Below are 27,957 nucleotides of genomic sequence, written 5' to 3' on the forward strand. Positions count from 1 at the left end.
AATTGTTGCTAGAAATTTTGAGTTGTTTATTTAGTTTCAAAAGAACTGAAAGAGAATTATCGAGTGGAAAAAGGCAAGAGTGGTGAGAACATCAGAGGGTAAAAGCCATATTATTTTGAGTGAAACACGAGTGGAGAGTGATCCACATTCTTGAGTGTAAACACGTAAGGGAGTGATTTGTGAGGTTCCTTTTTTTTTTTTTTTTTTTTTTTTTTTTTTTTTTTTTTTTTTTTTTTTTTTTCCCTTCTAACCTTTGTTTTGCAGCAATCATGTCTCACGATAGTGGTAAGAGCATTGCCGAAGATGATGCAAAATTGGCTGATCCGAAAGCGTTTTTGGAGGCCATGATGAGTGAGATGAGATGAGGCGTGTGATGAAGATGGAGATGACGCAAGTTCATGAATGGATGGATCAAATGGAGAATAGATGTGAGGAGCAACCATAAAACGGTCATAATTTGTGTAGAAGGGAAAGAGTTCCACTGAGGGAGGAGAATGAAGAGCGTTATGGGTCTGGTTTTAATGAAGATTCCGTCCTTTCAAGGTAGGTCTGATCCTGAGGCATATCTTGAGTGGGAGAAGAAGATGGAGTTCGTGTTTAATTGCCACAATTACTCCGAGACAAAGAAGGTAAAATTAGCCGTGATTGAATTTTTTGAATATGCTATTACTTGGTGGGATCAGCTTGTGATAAACAGGAGGCGGAATAGAGAACACCCAATAGACACATGGGAGGAGATGAAAGTAGTGATGAGAAAGCGATTCGTTCCAAGTTACTACTACCGAGAGTTGTACAAAAAGCTACAAGGTCTTAGACAAGGGAGTCGAAGTGTAGAGGACTACTACAAGGAGATGGAGATCGCTATGATCCGCGCTAATGTAGAGGAGAATCGGGAGGCTACAATGGCTAGATTTTTGCTTGGCTTAAACCGGGAGATTCATGATAAGGTAAAGATGCAGCATTATGTGGAATTGGAAGATATGGTGCATATGGCTATCAAAGTGGAACAACAACTCAAGAAAGGGAATGGGACACGTGCAGGCCATAACTTTAGTTCTACATCTTGGAAATCGAGTCATGCTATGCCGCTAGACAAGTCACAAACGCCCAAACTTGAGCCCAAGTCCACGACCACCAGCCACGTTCCTCAAGGTAAAACCGAAGCCTCTATCTCTAGGAATCATGATATTAAATGTTTTAGATGTCAAGGTAGGGGCCACATAGCAAGTTAATGTCCAAACAAGCAAGTCATGGTGTTGCAAGCCAATGGTGAAATTATGACCGATGATGAAGATTCCGACACTGACGACATGCCGCCATTAGAGGATGTTTCTGAGGAGGAGTATTTAGCCTCTAGCGCATTGACATTGGTGGCGAGGAGAGCATTGAGCTTGCAAGCAAAAGGAGTTGATGAAATACAGTGGGAAAACATCTTTCACACTAGGTGCTACGTTAAAGACAAGGTATGTAGTGTGATTATTGGTGGTGGTAGTTGTACTAATGTTGCAAGCACAATTATGGTGGAGAAATTGGAATTGCCCATGGTAAAGCACCCTAGACCGTACAAGTTGCAATGGCTAAATGATAGTGGTGAGATCAGGGTGAACAAGCAAGTGTTAGTTGCATTTCGAATCGGTAAATGCGAAGATGAAGTGTTGTGTGATGTAGTACTGATGCAAGCGGGACACTTATTGCTACGGTGTCCATGGCAGTTCGATAGGCAAGTGAAGCATGGTGGCTTTACGAACAAGTACTCTTTTGTACTTAATCAACGATCAATCACTCTTGTACCATTGACATCGCAGCAAGTATACGAGGATCAAGTAAGATTACAAAAGGAGAGTGATCAAAAGAAAGAGAGTGAGCAAAAGAAAAAGAGTGAAAATCAGAGAGAGGCCGAGAAAAATGAGGGAGAAAAAGAAAATCAAAGTTCAGCCCTTGAAAGAAAATTAGAGAGAAAACAAAAGAATTTCTATGCAAAAGTGAGCGAGATCAAGCGAGCAATGTTTTCAAATAAGCCGATGATTGTACTTTTGTAGAAAGAGGCACTTTTAAACACTAACGAACTTGACCTTGCTTTGCCTAGTTCTATTGTTTCTCTTTTGCAGGAGTATGAGGATGTCTTCCCCAAGGAAACACCACATGGGTTACCTCCAAGCCAAGGGATTGAACATCAAATTGATTTTGTTCCTGGTGCAACCATTTCAAACCGACCAGCTTATAGGAGCAATCCTGAGGAGACAAAGGAGCTTCAACGGCAGGTAATTGAATTGTTGGAGAAAGGGAACGTGAGGGAGAGCATGAGCCCATGTGCAGTTCCGGTCTTACTTGTACCTAAGAAGGATGGGACGTGGAGAACGTGCGTTGATTGCCGAGCCATCACCAACATAACGGTAAAGTATCGTCATCCTATCCCACGCTTAGATGATATGTTAGATGAGCTGCATGGTTCTTGCATATTTTCTAAGATTGATTTAAAAAGTGGTTATCATCAAATTAGGATAAAAGAAAGAGATGAATGGAAAACTGCCTTTAAAACAAAATATGGTTTGTATTGTAAGGTTGAATTTATTCAACCATCTAATTGGCTTTATTCCGTGCCAAATTTGCTTGTAATTCAGCATTTAGTAACCCTGTATTTAGGTGGGTTTGATGTAAGGGTAATGAGTGAGATAGAGTGAAGATTGCTCAAGAGTGTGCAAGAAAATAGAGACTCGCGGTTGGGCCTCGCGGGTGACTCGCGGCTGTAAGCCGCCAGACGCAGCACACGTGCCAAGCATGCTGGAAGGTGAACAGTCATGCAAGCTGGAGCACTACAGGACAAAACAGGACAACTGGCCATACGGTTATCTCGCGACTGGATCTCGCGACTTAGTCAAGCTGCGAGGTCAAGCCGCGAGCCACCCCTGTTTTGTAAAACCTGACGTTTCACATTCCTCTCCCACTCCAGTATAAATAGCCCTTTTACCCACGATTGTGAGAGAGCTTCCAGAGAGAATTTTGAGAGAGAAACCCTAAAGAAAAACAAGATTAATTCACCCACAATATATACATTAGAGTCTCTTCAAATTCCTCAACTCTCTTCCTCTCCATTGTCAAATCCTTGAGAGGCATTATACCAAACCTGATTCTCACCATTATTATTACTGTGAGAGAGCTGTTTGGATTTCTGGGAAGCAGTTAGGAAGGAACCAATCTTCATTGGTTGATGCTACGGTTTAGTAGCGGAATCCGGGAAGCTAGAAAAGAAAAAGGTTCGGCGCAACCTCGTTGGAGCAAGAAGCTTGGAGGGCTTAGGTGCACTGGGTAGATTAGGCTTGGAGGGTCTATTGCTGTCCATGTATCCCAACTGTATTTTCTAGTGAATTGTTTACCGCTTGGAGGGCGGCGGAGAGGTTTTACGCCGAGGGCTTCGGTTTCCTCTTCAATAACACATCGCGTGTTGTCTTTGTGTTTGCATCTTCCTTCCTCTCTATCTTTGCCTTTTTATTATCTGTTGTGGATTGTATTTTGTTTTGGCTTAGATAGTTTTTAACCAATTCCATATTATAGCTTATGTTAAGTTTCCGCACACTTGTTGTTTGACATATTGCTTGAATTGGTTAAGTTGTAATTTGGGGGTCTAAACGTTCAAGGGTGTTTATACACGTTTTTGAACTTTCAATTGGTATCAGAGCGGGTACACTGCTATTGGTTTCATTACCATTGTGTGATCCTTGACTCCCTTTTGAGATGGATCGGTCTCAATCCCTAAATGCACCTCCATATTTTGATGGTAGTAACTATACTTTTTGGAAAGTTCGCATGAGAGCTTTTCTGTGTTCTATTGATGAATCTGTTTGGGATGCTGTTGAGATTGGTTGGACCAGACCTGAGGCAGCCAAATCCACTTGGGATAAGGCAGCACTTGCTGCATCTAATGCTAACAGTAAAGCACTCAATGCTATTTTCTGTGGTGTGTCTCCAGATGAATTTCACAGGATTTCTCATATTACCGTTGCCAAAGAAGCCTGGGAGATTTTGGAAACCACCTATGAAGGCACGAAGAAAGTGAAAGACACCAAGTTGCAAATGCTGACCACTCGGTTTGAGGAGCTCAAAATGAGTGAGGATGAGTCTTTTGACTCTTTCTTTGGGAAGCTAAATGAGGTGGTTGTCAGTAAGTTCAACTTGGGGGAGAAAACGGAGGATTCAAAAATTGTAAGGAAGATCCTTCGATCATTGCCGGAAAGTTTTCGTGCTAAAGTGACAGCGATTGAAGAGAGCAAGGACCTTGATGACATCAAAGTACAGGAGATGGTTGGTTCTCTGCAGACTTATGAGATGTCGCTGCCCAATCAACGGAAGAGTAAATCTCTTACTCTTAAGACCATTAATGAGAAGGTGGAAGATCAAGACTCATCGTGAGAAGATGTAGTTGACAAAGATGTTGCATACCTTGTCAAAAATTTCAGAAAGTTCTTGAAATTCAAAAATAATGGCAAATTTGATGATAAAAGAAAATTCCAAAGTTCTGGAAGGGAGAAAAGGGAACTCAAAAAGAAAGATGGAAAAGAATCCCAACCTACACAAGGTGTAACTTGCTTCGAATGTAACGGGCATGGACACTTTAAGAAGGAATGTTCGAATTATTTGAAATCGAAAGGCAAAGTGTATGCCACGAAATTGAGTGACTCGGATTCATCTGACTCAGAATCAGAAGAAAGCTGTGATGGAGAGGGGAACTATTCGGCTTTTATGACTATTGCTCATGTTGAGTCTTCAGATGAGTTGAATTTGCTTGTACGAGACCTTGGAGAACACAGTGATGATGAATCACTAGGAATTGTTGAAGAATCAGATGCTGAAGAAGATGAAAGCACAGAAAATCTTCAAGAGAATTATAACTCACTCTTGGAGAAGTCGGGTGAGTATACAAGGGTGGCCAAGGCTGCTGTGAGAAAAATGAAGAAGGCTGAGGAGGACTACAAAAGTCTCCTAATCTGATATAGGGAGGCCAAATGTGAGATAGAATCACTGAATGGTGAGCTGTCCAAAGCTTACACAAAAGTGAGATTTCTTGAGAATGAGGTTGTGCAAGCAAATGCTAAAATAGAGAGGGTCACCACCAAGAAGCTAGATGATGTTATCTCATCTCAAAAGAGCTTTTCAGACAAATCCGGATTGGGATATACCGGAGGAAGTAGTTCATCTGAAAATGTCACTAAAGCAGTGAAGTTTGTAAAGGCCAAAGATCCAGTTGTAGTTGACCTTACTGATGAGAAGCTCAAGATGGAGGAGAAGAAGAATGTAGTGAACCAACGGATGTTGAATCCCCGTAATCAATCTGTGGGCAGGTCTGAATCTCGTGCCAAGTCACGCCCACGACCACAAAGAGGTCCTAGAGCAACTTATGTGTGTCATTATTGCGGACTTCAAGGGCATACACGACCAAATTGCCAAAAGCTGAGAGCAAAGAATAGTGCAACTCCTCAAAGGTCAGGAGGACCTAGAAATGATAGAAGAAATTGGGCAGGTGATCAATCTAGAGATCAGAATGGTGATCCCGGAATGATGAACGTGATGAAGATGATTGGTGCATTCACCAACTGCTTGGAAAGCTTCTCACGAAGGTTTGAAAGCCCTAACTCCCGTACCCAATCCTATAAGGAAATCACCCCAAAGGCAAGTGACGTGTGGGTGAAAAAAGGGTACTCATGCATAAGCATTACAACATGTCCATGCATTAATACTTCCTATGCTTTATGACGATGTTTGTTTGTTTGCTTGCTGTTTTTGCTGTTGGTTGTTTGCTTGTCTACTTGTGCATATTTTTAATTTTGTTTTATCAATCTTTTTGTTTCTTGTGTCAAAAATCCAAAAATCACATAAAAATTAGAAAATCAAAAAGCTTGATTGACTTTGTTGAGTTTTTATCTCAAAACTTGTTTTGCCTTGTACCTTTGTGCTAATGGCTTTGTGCATTTTCAAGCATTGCTTGTTTCTTTGCACTCATATCTCTGTGGACGAAATCTTGAAATCTATGTGATTGTTGTAAATAGATCTTCAAACTTGTCATGAATGATTAGTGAATGGTTTTGTTGATCTTGAGACATGCATAGACTTGTGTCTATATATCTTCCCACTCTTTATTTTTGTTTTTGCTAAAAAGAGCTCTCCAAATGTAAATCTCAAAATGAAAAGAGATATTGAGCTGCAAAAGCCTGTCGCACATTCTAGTATTCGACTAGTAAAAAGGGTAAGCGACCTTATATTAAAGTGAATGGTTATTCAAAAAGCCATAGGCTTGTTCATTAAAGTGAAATGTCAAATATCACTCTCACAATGAGAGGTGATTGCCTCAAAAAGATCAAAAAGATCAAATGTTATGATTAAAAGTGGAGTCAAATGTAAAGCTCCAAGTTATGTTATCAAGTTTTGTGGGAGGTCATATATACATATTTCTATAATTGAGATGGGTCACATGATCTAGTGCTAATTGTGTATGTCTTGGTTGAATTGATCATTGAAGTTTCACATTAGACTAAGGACTATCTCATTGTTGATATCCACACACAACACACAAGTATATGTTCAATAAATGCCATATTCATTTGTGTGATTGTACTTGATGAAATGTGTTTTCACATGCTCAATCCTTGTTAATTCAAGCACAAAAAGATTTTTGAGTGTTTTAGGTGTTTTTGGAAAGTATTTTGTTTGAAAAATCTGAATATTTCAAAAATCCAGTGTAAAACCTGACGTTTCACATTCCTCTCCCACTTCAGTATAAATACCCCTTTTACCCACGATTGTGAGAGAGCTTCCAGAGAGAATTTTGAGAGAGAAACCCTAAAGAAAAACAAGATTAATTCACCCACAATCTATACATTAGAGTCTCTTCAAATTCCTCAACTCTCTTCCTCTCCATTGTCAAATCCTTGAGAGACATTATACCAAACCTGATTCTCACCATTATCATTACTGTGAGAGAGCTGTTTGGATTTCTGGGAAGCAGTTAGGAAGGAACCAATCTTCATTGGTTGATGCTACGGTCTAGTAGCGGAATCCGGGAAGCTAGAAAAGAAAAAGGTTCGGCGCAACCTCGTTGGAGCAAGAAGCTTGGAGGGCTTAGGTGCACTGGGTAGATTAGGCTTGGAGGGTCTATTGCTGTCCATGTATCCCAACTGTATTTTCTAGTGGATTGTTTACCGCTTGGAGGGCGGCGGAGAGGTTTTACGCCGAGGGCTTCGGTTTCCTCTTCGATAACATATCGCGTGTTGTCTTTGTGTTTGCATCTTCCTTCCTCTCTATCTTTGCCTTTTTATTATCTGCTGTAGATTGTGTTTTGTTTTGGCTTAGATAGTTTTTAACCAATTCCATATTATAGCTTATGTTAAGTTTCCGCACACTTGTTGTTTGACATATTGCTTGAATTGGTTAAGTTGTAATTTGGGGGTCTAAACGTTCAAGGGTGTTTATACACGTTTTTAAACTTTCATGTATGAATGGTTAGTTATGCCTTTTGGTTTGACTAATGCTCCGAGCACCTTTATGAGACTTATGAACCATGTTTTGTGTGCATTTATAGGCAGATTTGTTGTTGTCTATTTTGATGATATACTTATTTATAGCAAAAACATAGACAATCATGTAGTACATTTGAAATCCGTTTTAGATGTGCTAAGGAAAGAAAGGTTGTTTGCTAATTTAAAGAAGTGCACTTTTTTCACCGATAAGCTTGTATTTTTAGGATTTTTTGTTAGTACAGAAGGTATACAGGTTGATGAAGAGAAGGTACGTGCAATCCAAGATTGGCCGAGCCCCACAAGTGTAGGTAATGTTCGTAGTTTTCATGGACTTACTAATTTCTACCGACGGTTCATAAAGGACTTCAATAGCTTAGCCGCACCGCTTACTGAAGTGATTAAGAAGAACGTTGGATTTCGGTGGGGAGAAGAACAAGAGAAGGCATTTCAATTAATCAAAGAGAAGCTGACTAACGCACTTATGTTGTCTTTACCCAACTTTTCTAAAACGTTTGAAATTGAATGTGATGCTTCAGGTATTGGTATAGGCGCCGTTCTTATGCAAGAAGGACGACCAATTGCTTACTTCAGTGAGAAACTCAGCGGGGCAGCCTTAAACTACCCAACTTATGACAAGGATTTGTATGCATTGGTTTGGGCTTTAGAGACGTGGCAGCACTACCTATGGCCTAAGGAGTTCGTGATTCACATCGATCATGAGTCCTTGAAACACTTGAAGGGCCAACACAAGCTAAACAAAAGGCATGCGCGATAGGTGGAGTTCATAGAGACGTTTCCATACGTCATTCGGTACAAGTAAGGTAAGGAGAATGTAGTCACTGATGCATTTTCTCGCAGGTATGCCTTACTCTCCACACTTGATGTAAAATTGCTTGGTTTTGAACACATTAAAGAATTATATGCTGAAGACCACGAATTTTGTGAGGAATATCGAGCTTGTGAGAAAATCACCTCTGGTAAGTTCTTTAAGCTTGATGGATTCCTATTTCGAGAAAATAAGCTATGCGTGCCTAATTATTCTATGAGGGAGTTATTAGTGCAGGAATCACATGGTGGGGGATTAATGGGACATTTTGGAGTTGCAAAGACTTTAGCTATTTTGCAGGAACACTTCTATTGCCCTCACATGAAACGAGATGTCGAACGGATTTGTGGTAGATGTGTCACATGTAGACAAGCTAAATCCAAAGTACAGCCCAACGGTTTGTATACTCCTTTACCAATTCCTAGTGAGCCTTGGATTGATATTTCAATGGATTTTGTGTTAGGATTGCCTAGGACTAAACGTGGAAGAGATTCAATTTTTGTGGTCATGGATAGATATTCTAAAATGGCACATTTTATTCCATGTCACAAAACGGATGATGCTTCACATGTTGCTGATTTGTTCTTTAGAGAGATTGTGAGATTACATGGCATGCCTAGGACAATTGTTTCGGATAGAGATGCTAAGTTCTTGAGCTATTTTTGGAAGACTTTGTGGTGTAAGCTAGGTACTAAGCTATTGTTTACCACTACTTGTCATCCACAAACTGATGGTCAAACTGAAATAGTAAATAGGACTTTGTCTATTCTATTGAGGGCAATCATTAGAAAGAACATCAAAACATGGGAAGAATGTTTACCACACGTTGAGTTTGCATATAATAGAGCTGTTCATTTTGCTACCAAATTTTCACCATTTGAAATTGTGTATGGGTTTAATCCTTTAACTCCATTGGATTTATCTCCTTCACCTTTGACGGAGCACGTTAATTTAGATGGCAAAAAGAAAGCTAACTTTGTGAAGCAGATTCATGAGAAAGCAAGACTCAACATTGAGCGAAGAACGGAGCAATATGCCACACAAGCCAACAAAGGATGTCGCAAACTGGTTTTTGAACCCGGAGATTGGGTTTGGCTGCATATGAGAAAATAAAGATTCCCGACGAAAAGATGTTCTAAATTGCTCCCAAAAGGAGATGGTCCCTTCCAAGTCTTCGAGCGTATCAATGACAACGCTTACAAGCTAGATTTACCTGGTAAGTACGATGTAAGTGCCACTTTTAATGTTACCGATTTGAGTCCTTTTAATGTAGGTGATGATTTGAGGGCAAATCCTTTTCAAGAGGAGGGGAATGATGGAGATCAAGGCACCGCTTCGAAGGATCTCATTCAAGTACCAATTGGGCCGGTTACAAGAGCACGAGCAAAGAAGTTCAAGGATGTACTCAACGGACTCATCCAAGAGTTATGGGCTCAAGCAAATTCGTGGAGGCCCATTGAGCATGATCCACGTGGGCAACAAAAAATCATCACCTTGATTCAAGTTCTAGAAGGATCCGGTCATGGCTAAGAATTGGCATGAAATATTTTGGGTCTATGTAAAATAGGTTATTCTAGGTTTAGGTGATTTATTTCCTTGTTTTTAGGTGCATTTAATGCTTTTTAGGTCAAACTTTATTCCTAATATGGTTAGGTATCAATTAGGAGTTATTTTAGAATATATTTTCTTGTCTGTCAAGTTTTAAGGAGCCTTTAAATAGTCATCTAAGTCTGTAAACGTTTTTCAGATTATTATTGATAAAACTTGTGAGGTTTATTCTCTTTGGTTCATTGAAGAACTACTCGAACTTATTGGGAATTCCTGTGGCGTTTATCTCGACTTATCAAACGGAGTTTCCACCACCGTTTGTAGCGTCTTCCTTATACCGAGGTTCTTGTTTGTCATAAACAACGGGTCGAGGTCTCCCATTTGAATCTGTCCATAGAACGATCTTGGGTTCCCTTTCGTTGTTGGGTCTCATTATTCTTGATGGGGTTCACATCACGTTGGATCATGTCTTGACCGTTCAGGCGGCTCGTGGACAGATTTTGGTGGACGTGCTCGATGAGATCAGTGCTTTGCACGTAGCGTTGGCACATTTTAGACGATCTTCACCGCCACCTCCCTTTTGATGATGGATTTTGATTTCCCTTTGGCATTCCGTCAGAAAAAGGGAGAGTACATATTTGATTTGATTTGAGCTCTTGTAGAGTTTTGTCTTCAGGGGGAGAGTATTTTTATTGGTTGGAGCTTGTGGACTTTGGATTGTATCTAGGTGCTTCACATTGTATTTTATCTTTTTAGCTCTTGCCATATTTTTGTTGGGATATTCATGTTAGGGGGAGTTACTTTTATTGCTTTATATGTTTCTTGTTTTCAACTGTTTATTGATTTATATTTATGAGTAATTCATTGATATATGTCTTTATTGTGTGTTGTTTGAAATCAAGAATTTAATTTGTTTACTTGTATTTTCCACACATGCGGTTATGCATTTTGTTTAGTGTTTCAGGAAATATACAAGTTAATTCAATTGAGTTGTTGTCTACATTTACAACTGATGAATAGTAGTTAGGATTGAGTTTGTTTTATGAGCATTTGTTTTGTAAATGGCTTTTCTTTGTAAACTTTGAGCTTCTAGTTGTGTTTTGTCACGGATTGCCAAAGGGGGAGTTTGTTAGGTTCTAAAGACTTAGGTTTTTATGTATTTAGAACTCTAATGTGTATTGTTGGCAAACCATGATCAAAACAATTTATTTAGTAGTGTTTAGACTTGCTCAAAGTTGTATCTTTTATGTAAAGTTGGAATCGAGCTGATGCAAAAGTTACTGTGCATTTCGGCCTGGCTTGATTGATCGGATCTCGGGCAGAATGCATTTTTCTGTAGATTTTCATCTCAGCCCTAGTTTGTTTAAAACGTTTAGGGTTTTCTAATTTGTCCTAAGTATAAAAGGCAAACCCTAACCACATTTTAGTGTTGCTCATATTGCTGTTTGTGTAAATCTCTTGTGAGATCTAGATGAGCTTTCCTTTACACAAACTTAGGGTTTTCAAGGAGGAGATATTATCTACACCTTGATGATCAACTCAGTTGCTGCCATTGAAACTTAAAGAAACACAAGCGAGTGTGCTTGTATCTGGTGGTGAATCCAAGAAAGAAGGAGTTCGCGGATTCGGAGCTTGCACGTGGTCGTGCCAGTAAGTTCTACTGGTGGGTAGCAATAAGAAGTCGAGCGTGGGGGCTTGTAAGTCTTATTGTATGAACTTCGATTCTTTCAAGATAGTGGATTTAAGTTTACCTTGAGGATAGCTAGGTTAAATCCTCCCAAAGTTTTTACCGGTTTGGTTTCTTGGGTGATCATATCTTTGTGTTATTTATCTTTCCGCTGCATGATATGATTGTTTTGGTTGTGATAACCTAGTTTTGTTAAATTGGACTAAGTAACAACTTGGCTATTATCTAGGTTAATCCAATTGTGTTTTAAGGGGTCTAAAAACTATCAAGGTGGATAATGTGGATGGTTCAAGGAATCAAATTAGAACATGGAATTAGTACCAAGACCAAACTTTGTCAAGTTTTACAGTCTTTAAATAGGCCTAAGTCTTTAAACATTTTAAAAAAATTACTTAGATTAAGAAAAATTCAGACTTTTGTCTATTGTTTTCTCTAATGGATTCTAGACTCCTTTCTCCTTATAGAGTCAAGGAATACTTGTGGATTCGAGGAACCCTCGTGAATTGGAGGTTATCTTTTAGTTCTGCTTCTTGTTTCCTTTGCATCCCACATTTGTTTTCTTTATTATCTTGGGTTTGCTTCTTCTTTACCTACTACCCTTTACATAATTGCATTGTTCGTTTATGTTTATTCATGCAATTGTTGAGTTCCATGCTTAGCTAATTAGGTTAGTCATGTAAATTTTTTTTTATTGTGATTAGCCTAAATTGATTAAGCCCTAAATTGTACCTAGGAATGTTGGTGCAGGAGATTTATTCTTGCTCAATTAAATTCCCTAGTGGCTAGCTAGGACGCTGGTGCATATGTTAATGGATTTACCAATGCGGGTATTTTTTAAAAAAAAATAAATTAATAGGACCAATGCGGGTAAAATTAAAATTTTTTTTTTTTTAATAGGGACCAATGCGGGCTTGACTATTGATGTGGTCGTTTTCATAAACAATATTATTGAGATGAAACGAGTTTCGATCATTATGACATTTTTTTAATACTCTTTACTAGATTCGTGTTGCTATGGTTTAGTGCTTTGAGTTCTTCTAATCACTTCAAACTTAGCAGCTTTTTTTAAGCAGAAATAGAGGTTGATTTAGGAGCCTTTTCATGCCTGATACTTTGGGAATGCATCCGTGTGTATTTTAATGACAATTTATTTGCATTCAGAGGAATGGTTTTTATAATAATTCCGGCAATTTGTATAATATATCATATATTGTTTGGCTAAATGAGAACTTAAGAAAGCTATTACTTTTCTTACATGTTTCATTAACAGTGAATAGGAATAGAAATAGACAAATGGTAGAAGTGGCAAAAAATATTAGATAGAGAACCCCAAAGCTCTGGAAGCCCAAGCTTTCAGGTTTGGTGGAAGTTGTGTTGGTTGAGCATCGACGGAGTCAACCATTGAAGAAGATTAATCATGTTTAATCCTTACAATTATGAAAAACAATTTAAGGAAAATTTAAGAACATTTGACATCCTTATAGTTTGGAGACATTGACCCAATAGTATCCATCACAAATGTGATACGATCTTAAGTAATTGAACAATATGATTTGAAGAAGATTAGTCATATTTAATTCTTACAATTGCGAAAAAAAACAATTCAAGGAAAAATTAAAGAACACAGCAAAGTTAACAATGACAATAAACTAAAATTTGTATAGTGAATTAAGCATCCCACGTAAAGTACCTCTAGACCAAGAATTTTCACTTCTTTTCACGAAGACTTTTGTTCCTTCAATTATGACTAGATTATCGATATGATTGACCTGCCGAGTGCCAACCCATGAACTAAAATGACAGAAGCTAGCAAAAAAAATAATAATAATAAAGATGATAATATAATCACCCCTAGACCAAGAATTTTTACTTCTTTTCACGAAGACTTTTGTTCAATGTTGCATAGACACGGACACGGACACGGGGATACAACAATTTTTTTAAAATAAGGACACGACACGTCGGGGACATGGCGGTTAAATAATTAATTATATTTTATATTTAGGCATATTTTTTAATATTTTTAGACATAAAATACGTTTATGTCTAGAATTTAAATTATGTAAGAAATACAAATAAGTAAACTAACACCGAAAGTAGTATAATAATACACAATATTTAAAACTATAGCAGGACACACAAAAACAAAAATCACTAAATTTATAATAAATATTATAATTTATAAGGCAAAACAAAAGACTGAGTAAAGAAATACATTAACTAGGATTAAAAAAAAAAAAAAAAAAAAAAAAAAAAAAAAAAAAAAAAAAAAAAACGCGTTATTACTTATAACTTATATAAATAAGTGAGTAACAGACCCATTACCATTTAGTTACCAAAATCCAAAAAAAAAAGAAAAAGAAAACAGATGAAGGAGGTTGGACCTGTTGTCCACGCCGAGAGAGAGAGAGAGATCACTGGAAGGGACAAGGCACGGCGTCACTCGACGCCTATGGAGCTCGCCGATCGGCCTGATCTTGCTCCAGCGAGGGACAGAGAGAGGAGGTCGGACCTGTTGTCCATGCCGAGAGAGAGAGATCGCCGGAAGGGATAGGGCACGGCGTCACTCAACGCCTATAGAGCTCACCGATTGGCCCGATCTAGCTCCGACGAGGGAGAGAGGGCAGCGGCAGAGGTCAGAGGGAGGGTGGGTTGAGAACTTGAGAGGTGGGTTTCTCCAAATGACTTCTCAGACTCAAAATCTGTGATTTTCCTTTTTTTTTTTCTTCACTGCTGGCGTGTCGGACGCCTCGGAGCAGCCTCGGAGCCTTGTCAACGCCACGTCGGCGCGTGTTGGAGAAACGAAAAAAAAAAAAAAAAAAAAAGAGAGGACACTCGCCGGACACCGGAATCCGGTGAGTCGTACCCGTTTCGGTGTCCGACATGTGTCTGACACCGACACGATGCCAAAAATGGCGTGTCCGTGCAACCTAGCTTTTGTTCCTTCAATTGTGACTAGACTATATCAATATGATTGACCACCTCTATCGGGGGTACAAATTTTTTTCCCATAGGATAAGAGTAATTAATATCATAAGGAGGCTTTCTCTTTCGAAGATCATAAAGGTACATCGTTGAGGAATCTGCAAAGAAAAGTTATTCATTCTTGTCACATCCAACCAAGCTTCATTCATCACCCATATATCAAATCCAGGTTCATATTGTTGTCTTGAACTAACAACAATGATACAAAGTAATTCATTCCTTACAAAAGGAAAGTTCTTCATTCTTGTCACATCCAACCAAGCTTCATTCATCACCCATATATCAAATCCAGGTTCATATTGTTGTCTTGAACTAACAACAATGATACAAAGTAATTCATTCCTTACAAAAGGGTACCAATCTTTGTCTTTAAGGATCAATTCCAGACGGCAACTTTATGTACCCACACACTTCATCTCTAATATTAAACGATATGATAATGTCACGAATCACCTTATTTTTCCCAATTGCACCCTTCCAATGTAACACACCATTTAAGTCCCCCTTGGAAAAAGAATTATCCACAATGGTTCCATGCACAAGTCTATCCTTTCTTCTCCAAGAATTTGTACTCAATGAGTGCACATCAACTCCAGAATAAAATGAGTCTCTCATCTTCTTAGAATCAGAAATTCTTACCAATCTGTAGTCATTGGTTTTTGGATCGTGACCAAATCCGAGACCAATATGTACAACTATTTTATCTTCACCAAGTTCGTTTACTGGATAATCAGGTTTTGGGAGTTCTTTGAATTCACCAGTGACAGGATTAAACAAAAAATTCATGTCCCCGATTTTAGAACCATTTAGACACAAGACACCATTACATGAACCTACAATTCTACAATTCTAAAAGGTGCCTTAGCATGTTCCTCCATACATGGAATATTTATGCTAAATATTTCATGAAATGTTTGATCCGAGAACAAGGATATGTAGCACTTACCATGAAAAGTGTCATCACGACATGTGGCAGCCACATAGCCATTGTTGCTATGATTAGATCGGTTAACATGCTTGGTGATGAAGATGGGATCTTTGATAATATCATACCACGATTTGCAAACTGACTTGAATTGCAGGAGTGTCTTAACAGGTAATCTTGAAAATATGTCCATTAATACATCTTCAGAAAGATCATTCAACATTGCTTTTGACATCTCTCTATTTAATTTTTTAGGAATTTAATATGAGGAAAAATAAATTGACAGAAGAATATTGCAGGGTTTTATATAAATAGGCCTACGTGTTGGGGGTTTGTTAGTTTTTGCATTGCAATACTAAAAAGTTATGATCCAGTATAGTCAAAATTTTGACTTGGTCTGCGGAAAAATTTTGGCCTATTCTAATGGCAAGAACATTTCCCAGCTCAACTAGTGGCAGTTGAGGCCTTCTAAAAAACTATAAGTTTTTCAACAAGAAATTTTGGCATTTTTTATTTGTGGTTTCTTTTGTTAATCTCCCTTTTGTCATTTCCTCATATCAAATTTATGTTTTTTCTTTGTTAACTATTTAACTCCATTTATCATGAAAAATGGATTATACTTTCTCTGCATATTTGTAAGTATACATAGTGACATACATGTGGTACTCATAGGTTAAGAATTTGGAATTTTAATCTATGGGAAAGTAGGTCAAATGTTATGGTTTTAGTCAATGGTTTACAGGATATTAAGGAAATACAATGTCTAAAATTTATTTTTACGTGGTAAAATAATTTGTTAAGTTTAATATAAAACACAACTAAAAATAACCTATACAATTTTCCGAGTCAAAACTGCCCAAAATTTCTACCGATCAGCCAATTGTAGAGGTTAGTGAGTTGGCAACAATTTGGAATTTTTCCAACCCACCAATAGCTGTTTGGTTCAAAAAGTTTCCCTCAACCCATCCAATCTAACCTGATCATAGTCCTAAAGACTAGGTTGCTGGTTTATAGGTTAATAACATTTGCATTTAGCCCAATCACATGCATGTATATCTAAACTAAAGTTGAAAATCCACTTTTTTGATTTTAGCCAATCTATTTTTTAGGTTGGCCACCACTTGCACTAGCGTACCCTAGTTCTAAAGAATTTTATCCTCTTCATTTTGTATGAACTAGTATTAATTAGAGTTGGAAAGAAATTAGTAAACATTTTTAACTCCCAATCATGAGCATATTGCACAAAATGTAAAAATCTAGAGGATTTCTCAACTCTAAGCAGTCAGACATCATGAGCATATTGCAGAAAAGGTGAAAATCTCAACTCTAAGCAGTCAGACACCTGTGTGTTTACAGCTAAGCTAAAACATCAGGGGGACTGAAGAAGCTAAAAACCTATCAGAACACCACATGTGTATCCTCCCCTTAACTTACACTTGTAAACCAGAACTGCATCCTGCTCATAGTTTTTTGATACAATTTAACTTTGATAGCATTGCCTTTTCCCAAAATAAGAGTCCATCCACCGTTGTATTCTCTCTCTTTCTTCTCTTTTACATTTTCCCTATTACCATATTATTATCTTGGTGGATATGAATGTTTATTGATATCCTTACATACATATATACAGTGTTGAGCACCGTTAAAGAATGTCCTAGTTGTTAATAAAAGTTGCTTGCTATAAATTTAACAATAAAATATTGGCTAAAATGCAAAACGCACCCAATAAGTTTCACAACTTTTCATTTCAATCCTCTAAGTTTGCTTTTTGTCATTTTAATCCTCTAAATTTCAAATTTCCTCAATTCAGTCATCCGTAAATTCACCATCCATATATACTATTAGTTTTGGCCAAAATTTAAAATTTAATATTTGTTATATTATTTATTTATTAATTTAAAACAATATTTTCTTTAAAAAAATAAAAATAAATAAATAAACCAGAAATTAAAATAACCCCAATTTCCCCCAACCCTTCTCATTTGAAGAAAACGAAATCCCCAGCCTAATCTGATATGTGAGAGATTGAGAGGGAGAAAGAGAGAAATATTTATAGCTTAGCAGCCTAAGATAATGGGGGTTTTTAAAATAAAAATTTTAAAAGAGCAAGAAAGAAGAAAAAAAAGTCAAAGAAATGAGAACAAAAAAGGACCTAGAAACCTGTAGCAGTTGTGAGGAACAACAACGCTTGGAGACACCAACCAATCCACAAGAACACAAACTTCTCCAAACTAGACACATTCCGATCCCAAGACTTCCCAGATACAACAACACAAAGCCTCACTTTTCATCCAAATTTTTGGTGAATACATATAATACAATTAAACAACATCAATACCAATAGTTAAGATAAAATAAAGAAGACCCAAAAAAGAAAAGAAAAAAACTATTCTTTGAGAAAAAAACTGTTCTTTGAGGAAAATATAAAAAGAAAGATGATAATTCAAAAAGTTATGATTTTTTTTAATCACTTTAAAGCTCTCTTCTTCTTTTTCTTTTCCTAATCATATATTCTCCCATCTATTGCTTCTTCTTCTTCTTAACTGGCGTTGTCGAGTAGACCTTCTGGTGTGGAGCTAAGCCACCAAGAAACCTTGGAGCAGAGCCATTAAAAACACCTCCTTCTCGCTCTCAATCTCTCTTTCTCTATTTCACCCTCCTTTAGTCTCTCAATTTTGAGTTAGGCTAGGGATTTTTTTTGTTCCCGTGGGGTAAATGGGTTATTTTAATTTCTTGTTTCTTTTAATTAATATTTTTTTAAATCAAGAATTAAATAATTAAATATTAAATTATAGCCAAATCGACGCTGTTTTGGGTAAGTTAACGGCAAATATGGATGTGAGTTAACAGAGGACTTAATTGAGGAGATTTGAAACTTAAAGGCCTAAAATGACAGAATACAAACTTAAAAGACTGAAATGAAAAGTGGTGAAACTTAGAGGGTGAGTTTTATATTTTGGCCTAAAATATTATTGCTTCAGACAAGAACATTCTTTTATCATTTCGATGCATGACATGTGTCCAATTGGACGACCAGATGGTATTTTGGGAAAATGGAGCGAGCGCAGGAACCCAAGAGTCATTCTTGTTGTTTCCCGCTCCCTTCTTTCATATATAAAGGGGAACCCAAACCAATTTCTAGGTTCCCATTTCTTCTGCGTCTTAACTCTTTCTCTCACATTTCTCCATTTCTTCAAGAGAGCCCATTCAATCCTAAAAGGTTTGAGCTTCTTGGGGTGACCCACTCCTTTCCTTGTCCATCCTAGTAAGTTTTCCTAATCTTTCTCCCCTTCTCCATTTTGGTTTCATCATTTCATTCTCCTTGGGTAGGCAAAAATGAGTAGATTTAAGTCTATGGTAGATACTCCCAAGAGATTAGATGTTTTTAGGGCCACTTACAGCATTCCAAATGACATTGGGGTTAGGTATATCCCAGATGCTGACATTGAGGTGTATTTACTTATTTTCGCAATTTTATTCTAGTAGCTCATTTTGCTTATAGGTTCATTTTTGTTTGTGTTGCTTTTAGAGGACTTCCCGTTTCGGCCCAACATGCAACTAATAAACTATACTATGGACACAATGAAGGAATCGCCACCTAGTTTTTACAACAGTTTAAACTTTTGGTTCTAGAATATCTGTACTTGGCCCCCCTCCTTCAAGAAATTGACAAATTGACCTTTGAAACTCCCAAAAAAAAAATATTATTATCAGACTATTTGTTTTATCGTCTCTCATCTCATAGATCTCTTTCTCTTCACTCTACGATGTGTTGTGGTGTGTGAGAAAACCGGTAGCTCTTTAACTCCACTCAAGCTATGGTTCTTGCTTTCTATATAGATAAATAAATAAATAATAATAATAATGATAGAATTTATTGATTTGCAATGTTTGTACAACCTCTCAAACCAAGAAAGTACAACGCGGAGAACCCAAGTCATATGTTATCTATTCTCACCTCTTTTTTTCTATCTCACAATAAATGTTTGTCACAATAAATTATAATTAATAGCCGTTGCACGTGTCTTTGATATAAACCCAAAATGAAATGCTGATTATCAAAAAACAAATATTGATTTTTCTTTCTACTTATTTTCAAATATTTTTTAGTGAATAAAAGATCAGTGTTCTTTTTTTTAGACCCTTTCTTCTTTATGCTTTCAAAATACCAATTGATGGAAGAACCATTTAAAATTTCTTTTGGAAAGTAATGAAAATAATTCATTAAAAAATTAAAAGGATTGGTTTATTTGTTTGTGTGGTTTTCCTCTCAATGATATTATCATCTAGCCTACAGAAAGAAAATAAAAAATAAATCGTTTTATTTTTGTGTCTCAATATCTCATATATTTGTATTGGTATTTTAATTTATTAGGTCTCTTTTCAGGATTGTATGTGTGGAGACACACTTAACCCAATAGGCCAAAAAAAATTGTTTTATTTTTGTGTCTCAATATCTCACATATTTGTATTGGTATTTTAATTTATTAGGTCTTTTTTCAAGATTGTATGTGTGGGGACAAACTTAACCCAATGCATGAATACAATTTAAAAAATTCACAATTAACACACGCACACACACACTGTAACACTCCGGTTGTTAAGTGTAATTTGGAGGAAGCTTCAGGGGCAAATTGGTAATTTACTAACAAGATATTTTGGGGCAAATTGGTAGCCTTTCAATTTAAGTCAGCCCCCTTTTCTTCCTCATCTTCACGTTGATATCTCTCTCCCTCTTGACCGGCTGCCCCTTCTCTCTATTTCTCTATTTTCCTATCTCACTCAGCCACCGAAGCCCACACACATAAACACTCTAGCTCCCTCTATTTCTCTCACTCCCTCACCGGTAAACCAGCCATCCACCACCACTTTTGGCAGATTTCACCGGAGAACCCCATTAGCAACCCCATACGCTCCATTCTCTCAAAGCTTTAAAGGTAAAACTCTTAATTGTTTGGTAGCTTTTCAAGTTTTTCTAAGACTTCTTTCTAATCTAAGCTACATGAGTGGTATACATGTGATTGAGTACATGGGTTTTTGATTTGGTGGATTTAGTTGTTAATTGGTTTGGCTTTTACAAATGATGATCATTTGGGGTTTCTTCGTGGTTAAAAACTTGGGTTTCCTTGAGCAAATCGTGTGGGTTGATTTTGTGGGAGTTTGGGTTGATTTTTGGAAATGTGTTCTTTGCATTTTAGATGACTTTGGCAAATGTGGGTGTGAGTGGAGTGATAACTACAAATTTATGCAAGTTAAGTGTGAGCATGTGCTTTTGCATACCAAGTGTTTGATAAGTTGTTTATATGAGATTTTTGGGTTTGATTCCTTGTTTTTAATATGCTTTAAATCTGGTGGTTTTAATGTGAGTAAATTCTCAAATAATTTGGGCTAGTCTTACAACTATAGCAATTTTCTAAGCTGTCATGACAGATTTGAGTCAGCTGCAATGCATGATTTTTAATAAATTACAGAAAAATCATTTCGGGCTGAATGTTCTGTGGTAAATTGTATACATATAGGGGAATGTTCCCTTAAAGTTTTGAATTAATTGGATAATTCTTCATTGACCAAACAATTTTTACAAATGGCTGCCCTGTTATGTACTGAATCTGAAAGCAAGACTAAAACGCTGAGAAATTGTGGAATTAATCTCAAACCTCAGTTGATCTTATCTTGGCTTAAATATATTATTTAGTACTCAAAGAGATTCATGAGTATGTTATATTATCTTATGATGCACTTTTTTTGCGGTAGTGAATTTAAAATGTTTTGGTTGTGTCAGCACTATGAGTTCCTTGGATGCTTGTTTGGTTCTTGCTTGGGAAGGGTACTTGTCTTAGGACAGGCAAGCTAGACTTTAGGGCCTTTGGTTTGATTTTAGGGTATTGTTACGATTTATGGAGATAAGTGTGATGGTACTTTGTGAAAGACCTTGTTATTGATAGGTTTGATCATTGTGTTTCTAAGTTCTGATATTCTTGGTGATGGACCTAGTGACTGGATTAGTTGATTTTGTGGTGCCCAGTTGAGGTAAAATTGGTTGGCCTTCCAAGGTAAGTAGCTTTTTAATGGGATTTTGAAAAATAGACATGTTGTATAAATGTTGTTTTTGGATTAGATACGCTTTTGGAAACTACCTATGGAAACTATATTTTTCCTAAAAACTATTGTGTCGTAACCTTAATATATATATATTTATATATACACGAAAATGCATCATATTTGGTATCGCATTTGGGGAATGCATGAATTGTTGACATGGAAAATATGAGCATCTTTTATTTAATCTTTGATAAGGAAATCATAGATTTTATGGTATATTATAAAATTTAAAGATGCTTATCTTGTCTTGTATTATTTGGGAAATTGATAGAAAATAGACAAGAATGAAGTTGAAAACCTTACAAACTTTGTAGAAGTTAGATTATTTAAGGTTTTTCTGAAACTACCTGGTTATAAACTATGTTTTTGAAAGGGAATGTATACTTGTGAGCTTTATATGGTTTTGACACCGTGCCATGTGTGATTTCCCAGTGATCACCCGATTTGGTTTCCATAGTCTTTATGACAATGGAATTAAATCCAGGTCAGTGCCCTTTCACTTTGGATGACGTGTTCTTCCCTGCTGCTCATAGGGGGAAGAGGTTCCTTGATTGTGTGTGGGTAAGGCTGTTGCCCATGGGGCCAAGAGACCACATGCACACTACAAGAAAATGTATTTTTAGTGACGAAAAAATTCGTCACTAAAAGTCCTGTTTTTCGTCACTAAGAACCTTTAGTGACGAAATTGGACTTTTAGTGACGAAATTCGTTTCGTCGCTGTAGCCTTGTCGCTAAAAGTCCTGGCGACGAAATTTTTCGTCACTAAAAGTCTGATTTGTTTAAAAAAAAAAAAACTTTTAGCAACGAAAACGTTTCATCGCTAAGTGTTTTCCTCGCTAAAAACTGTATTTAGTGACGAAATATTTTCGTCACTAAAACTATTTCAGTTTATTAAATCATATTTAGTGACGAAATATTTCGTCACTAAAACTATTTTTAAGAAAATTCAGACACATATAGTGACGAAAATTTTCGTCACTAAAACTATTTTTAAGAAAATTCAGACACATATAGTGACGAAAATTTTCGTCACTAAAACCATTTCTTACAAAATTCTGCTGCATTTAGTGACGAAATATTTCGTCACTAAAACAATTTTTTGTTGCCATATTTGTGACGAAAAGATTCGTCACAAAAACTTATTTTCTATTTTTATTATTTATATTTCGTCACTAAAACAATTTTTTGTTGCCATATTTGTGACGAAAAAATTCGTCACTAAAACTTATTTTCTATTTTTATTATTTTCATAGCGTTGATATTAACCTGTAACCTGTCATTATATTATTAAAACCTCACATTTGATTAACATATTTATTTCAACAACACATTTATAAAAAATCGATCCATACATTCTACAAGTTAAAATTAAAGTAAGTATCCAATTCAAACTCCTTCCATACAATAAGTGTTTGTAACACATACAATAATTGTTTGCAACACATACAATAACTTAAGATGTTTTATAACAATACAAAAAATGTGGCATAATATAATTAGAACTAACGGAAGATGTCCTCATATGTCTTCAAATAATGCCTAAAGGAAATCCCCTAAATCCACCAATAAGAAATCTGCACAAATATAAATCTTCAGTTAAATATAAATCTTTGGTCAAATATAATTCTACATAGTGCCAACAGAAAATTTACTTCTATATCTTCAGTATCATAAACTAAAGATTAAATAACCTATCACGTGACAAATATTAGTTTCAAATGATACATAAAAAATGAAGTGTTTTAATTTAAAGATAAAGTACTAACCAATAAGTGATTTAGCTTGAAGATGAACCACCTCCATAGGTAAAAGCATCATCATAACCCTTGCTCCTCAAAAAATTAAGAATATTGTTTTGGACCTCATCTTGCTTAGCTCGCGCCTCTTGCTCCTTAGCTCGCTCCTCTTCGTCCCTGGCTCTTGCCTCTTTGAGCTCAATTATCTCACTTTCTAACCGATGAATATACTCCACCGAGGAATTAGATGAGGCAGTGGTTACTAGAGAAGAGGAAGGTCTCATGCTAAGTCCTTTTACAATACCGGATTTCTTCTTAAAAACCAAATTTGAGATCTCCTCTTGTGTAAGGGGAATTGCATTAGGATCTTGACAATGATCCTCTTGCACTTTGAGAATAGTTTCCTACCATTTGAAAGAGAAAAAAACAAGCAATCACAACATTAATAATACATATGCTATAACTTTACAAACATGATAAAGATGGAATAATAGGGATGGAATGATACACATACATATGTCGCTTCATCCTCAGGCTGTATCCACCTATTTGTATTTGGATTGAAATGAACATCTTTGTAGATTTTTGCCAATTCAGGAACTTGACCGTCATTATTATTTGTCTAATTAAGTAACATTCGAGTATTAGTTATTTATAGTTAATTAATCACAACATGTAATACACTTAAGGTTTAAGAAAATGAAAAAACACACCTCCTCATCAACCCTAACAGCAAGTGCCTTTGTCCCGCATCTATGTTTGCCTGAAGTTTTGCTCCTATTTTCAGAGTTAATTCTTGATTTTTCCTAATAAAGAACATTCAAGATATTTATTAGATCATGACTAAAACAATATACATTTACTTCATCTAAGTATTAATCTAATCATTTGACAACATAATATAGTAAATATTAGATAATAATAATATACGCATAAATAATTTACCAGCCAATCCTTATTGGTCCATCTCCCTTCAATGAGTCCAGTCCACTGTGCAAGTGTGGCATTCTTTGGCGGGTGGGTTTTTGCATAGTCAACACCATGAGATTGTACGAGCTTTTTATAAGTCTGATACAACTTGTTAGAGCCGCTACTCAATAATCTTCCACATTTTGTATTTATTGCTTTCGTTACTAAGTTGGAATCTCCTTCTAGCTCAAACTGATCCTGTAAATTAAAGTATATATGTATTATAAAATTATTATTATATGAATTTAATATGCTTAGTGACAACAAAGGCGAGTTAGACGTTATCAATATAAATTTACCTCGATACTTTGAAGCACCACATCTTTAGTAGCAGCATCAACACTTTTCCAATTTTTTACGTTGTAACTTGACAAATTACTTCTCTAGTAGGATTATGCAATGTGCTTTTGTGTTCGCTATTAAAAATAAGATGATTTATTTTCAGTTAAGCATTATAGATAGTATTCAAAACTTGATTAAACAATATATGCATATGAAATCACATACTTTAAATAAGGCTCTAGCTCAGGACTATTGTACAACAAGTACCAATGAGCAGTATCAAGCAATGCACGAGAGAAGTCGCCATCATTTCGCCTACCACCTGTAGGTCGGGCAGTCTGTGAAAAAACTATCAATCCTTCACTAGATTCACCAAAATCTTCATTTCTTTCTCTTCGATTATGAACAGTTTCGATCCCATCAATATACAAAGACCAGTTGTTAATACATTCTTTAAGAATGTAAGCCTCTGCAATCGAACCTTCTGGTCGAGCTTGGTTGGAAACGTATCTTTTCAATTTTCCAAGATACTTACGAGGAAAAAATACGCACAGAATGTGATTTTATACCACGTGGGAAATATGCAATTGATGAATGCATTAAAGGATCTAATTACCTTTCAATTGGATACATCCACCGATATTGTACCGGGCCTCCTAGAATTGCTTCTCGAGGCAAGTGAACAGCAAGGTGGACCATAACATCAAAGAATGCTGGAGGCAAGAACCTCTCAAGCTTGCATAGTATAAGAACTATACGTTCTTCTAGTTTCTCCAATTCACTCCACTTTAGGGTCCTTGAGCATAAGTCTTGGAAGAAGTTGCCTAACTCAAACAATACAATACTAATGTCTTTATCTGCAAACCCTCGCAACCTAATTGGAAGAATTCGTTGTAGTAGCACATGACAGTCGTGGCTTTTCAAACCAGATAATCTACCATTTTTTGCATTCACTGACCTTGATATGTTGGCTGCATAGCCATCCGGATACTTGACTGATTTCAAAAAGTCATAAAAACCATCTCTTTCATTGGGGCTTAATGAAAAGAAAGCCCGAGGCTTGTCATATGATCCATCAGGACGTTGTTTCAAATGCAACGTGTGCCTGAAGTTCATATTTTGCAAGTCTATCCGTGCCTTATCAGTGTCCTTATTTTTCCCCTCAATGACCAACAAAGTACCATAAGTACTCTCACTAATGTTCTTCTCCACATGCATGACATCAATGTTGTGCTTAAGCTTCTTATTTTTCCAGTATGGAAGCTTGTACAAAATACTTACCTTTGACCAATTTGGCTCCCCAATGAGTTGTCTCTTCTTGTTACTTGGATGCTTTCCTAAAATTATAATTGGCATTCTATCTAGTTGCTCTTGTATCTTTCCCACTTGTAACTCTAAAGATCTCTTCCGTTTCTCCGGTAAACCATTATGCAACCGACTATGTCTCCAACGATGTTCCATAGGTAAATAAGCTCGATGATTAATGAATCCAATTTTACTTTCCAAAACTTCTGAATATGGTTGATCGTTGCAAGTGTAACAAGAATGATAACCCTTTGTCCTCCACCCGGATACGTTACCAAATCCAGGATAGTCATGTATTGTCCACAACAAAGTTGCACGCATCTGAAAATGCTCTTTACTATAAGCATCATAAGTTTCTACACCTTCTTCCCACAACTCCTTCAACTCATCAACCAATGGTTTCAAGTAAATATCAATATCATTCCCCGGTTGATGGGGATCGGGAATAAGCAAGGACAACATAAAATATGGCTCCTTCATAACCAACCAATGCGGTAAATTATAGGGGATAAGTATGACAGGCCACATACTATAATTATTGTTCATATTCCCAAAAGGATTAAATCCATCTGTAGCCAACCCTAACCTTACATTGCGAGATTCGAGGGCAAAATCAGGATGTTGCAAATCAAATTCCTTCCACTCCTCACTATCAGCCGGATGCCTCATTATCCCATCGTCCACACGTTTGTCTATATACCATCTCATGTCCTTAGCTCTTTGGCTTGACATGTACAATCTCCTCAATCTCGGTGTCAACGGAAAGTAACGCAATACTTTATGAGGAATCTTCTTACCTTGGGTACGTGTATCTTTGTACCTAGGCACCTCACACACCGGACATTTATCAAGATTTTCATTTTCCTTCCAAAATAATGCACAATCATTTTTGCATGCATCTATATGCTCGTATGACATGCCCAAGTCACGTAATATCTTCTTTGCTTCATAAGTTGACCTTGGAACCAAGTTACCTTTCGGTAAAACCTTTGTCAGCAATTCTAGCATCATATCAAGTCCCTTATTACTCAAGTTAGTCATTACTTTTACATTCAACATCTCAATAACAAACTTCAAGATACTATAATCAGTGTAACCCGGATACAACTCACGTTTTGCATCTTCCTCAAGTTTGTCAAAATGACGCACCTCCTCATCTTCGGTTGCATTTCTTGGTTCCCCTCTAATTCGGTCATCTACCAAGGCATCGATACCATCCATATGATCACCATCCGACATTTCATTATCATGAATGTTCTCGTTCAATACATGAGGTTTTCCATGATTATACCAATTAATATAAGATTGCATAATTCCATGATGAAGCAAATGGATACGCACAATTTGAGGAGATTGTCAATAGCAATTCACACAGTGAATACGCAGACACGGAATATTACCACTCAAGTCCACAACCGCTCTTGCAAAATTAATAAATGCATTCACCCTTCAATATATGGATGACTTAATCTGCCATCGGGTGTCTTACCCATTGTCATCCAACTTTTATCCATGTTTGACTACAATTATAAAATGAATCCTACTTTAGTAAAATAAGGACAACTCATGCATAATGTATTCTAACATCTAAGTCTATAAGCCACTGAAATAAAGTTCTATCACATTCATGAATGCACAAGTCCATATTAATACTTAAACAAATATACGTTGCACACACAAATATACACTTCCAATATGAATTTAAACCATCTTATAACACCATGCAAGCCACCCGCTTGCTCCAATACAACAACCCACCACAAAACCAATCACAAACATCACAAGTATAGAGTGCTTACAAGTATTGAAATCGAATAAAGTAATATTCATCATATCTAATTAACAAGTTCCATTCACATTTTCAAGAAACTAAAAACACTCCCAATATGAATTTAAACAACCTTATAGCACCATGCAAGCCACCCGCTTGCTCCAATACAACAACCCACCACAAAACCAATCACAAACATCACAAGTATAGAGTGCTTACAAGTATTGAAATCGAATAAAGTAATATTCATCATATCTAATTAACAAGTTCCATTCACATTTTCAAGAAACTAAAAACACTCCCAATATGTATT

The 27,957-nt window shown here is 36.6% G+C and overlaps 1 protein-coding gene and 1 pseudogene across 1 annotated transcript; one reads left to right on the top strand and one right to left on the bottom strand.

Moving 5' to 3' along the window:
• Positions 1-506: 506 nt before the first annotated feature.
• Positions 507-12,592, top strand: LOC126728247 (uncharacterized; annotated as a pseudogene).
• Positions 12,593-14,923: 2,331 nt separating this feature from the next.
• On the bottom strand, positions 14,924-15,714 carry LOC126728248 (F-box/LRR-repeat/kelch-repeat protein At2g27520-like). The gene is made up of 2 exons (XM_050434105.1): positions 15,501-15,714; positions 14,924-15,387 (listed from the first exon to the last, which is right to left on the bottom strand). The coding sequence occupies exons 1-2, from the start codon at positions 15,712-15,714 to the stop codon at positions 14,924-14,926; spliced, it is 678 nt and encodes a 225-aa protein (XP_050290062.1).
• Between the last annotated feature and the right edge of the window lie 12,243 nt (positions 15,715-27,957).

The sequence above is a fragment of the Quercus robur genome, chromosome 5 (assembly GCF_932294415.1).
Source record: "Quercus robur chromosome 5, dhQueRobu3.1, whole genome shotgun sequence".
NCBI classification, from domain to species: domain Eukaryota; kingdom Viridiplantae; phylum Streptophyta; class Magnoliopsida; order Fagales; family Fagaceae; genus Quercus; species Quercus robur.

Coding starts and splice junctions, on each gene's coding strand:
- LOC126728248 (XM_050434105.1), bottom strand. CDS start 15,714: ATGTCAAAAGCAATGTTGAATGATCTTTCTGAAGATGTATTAATGGAC. Junction 15,388..15,500: donor TCGTGATGACACTTTTCATG/GTAAGTGCTACA, acceptor GTAGAATTGTAG/GTTCATGTAATGGTGTCTTG.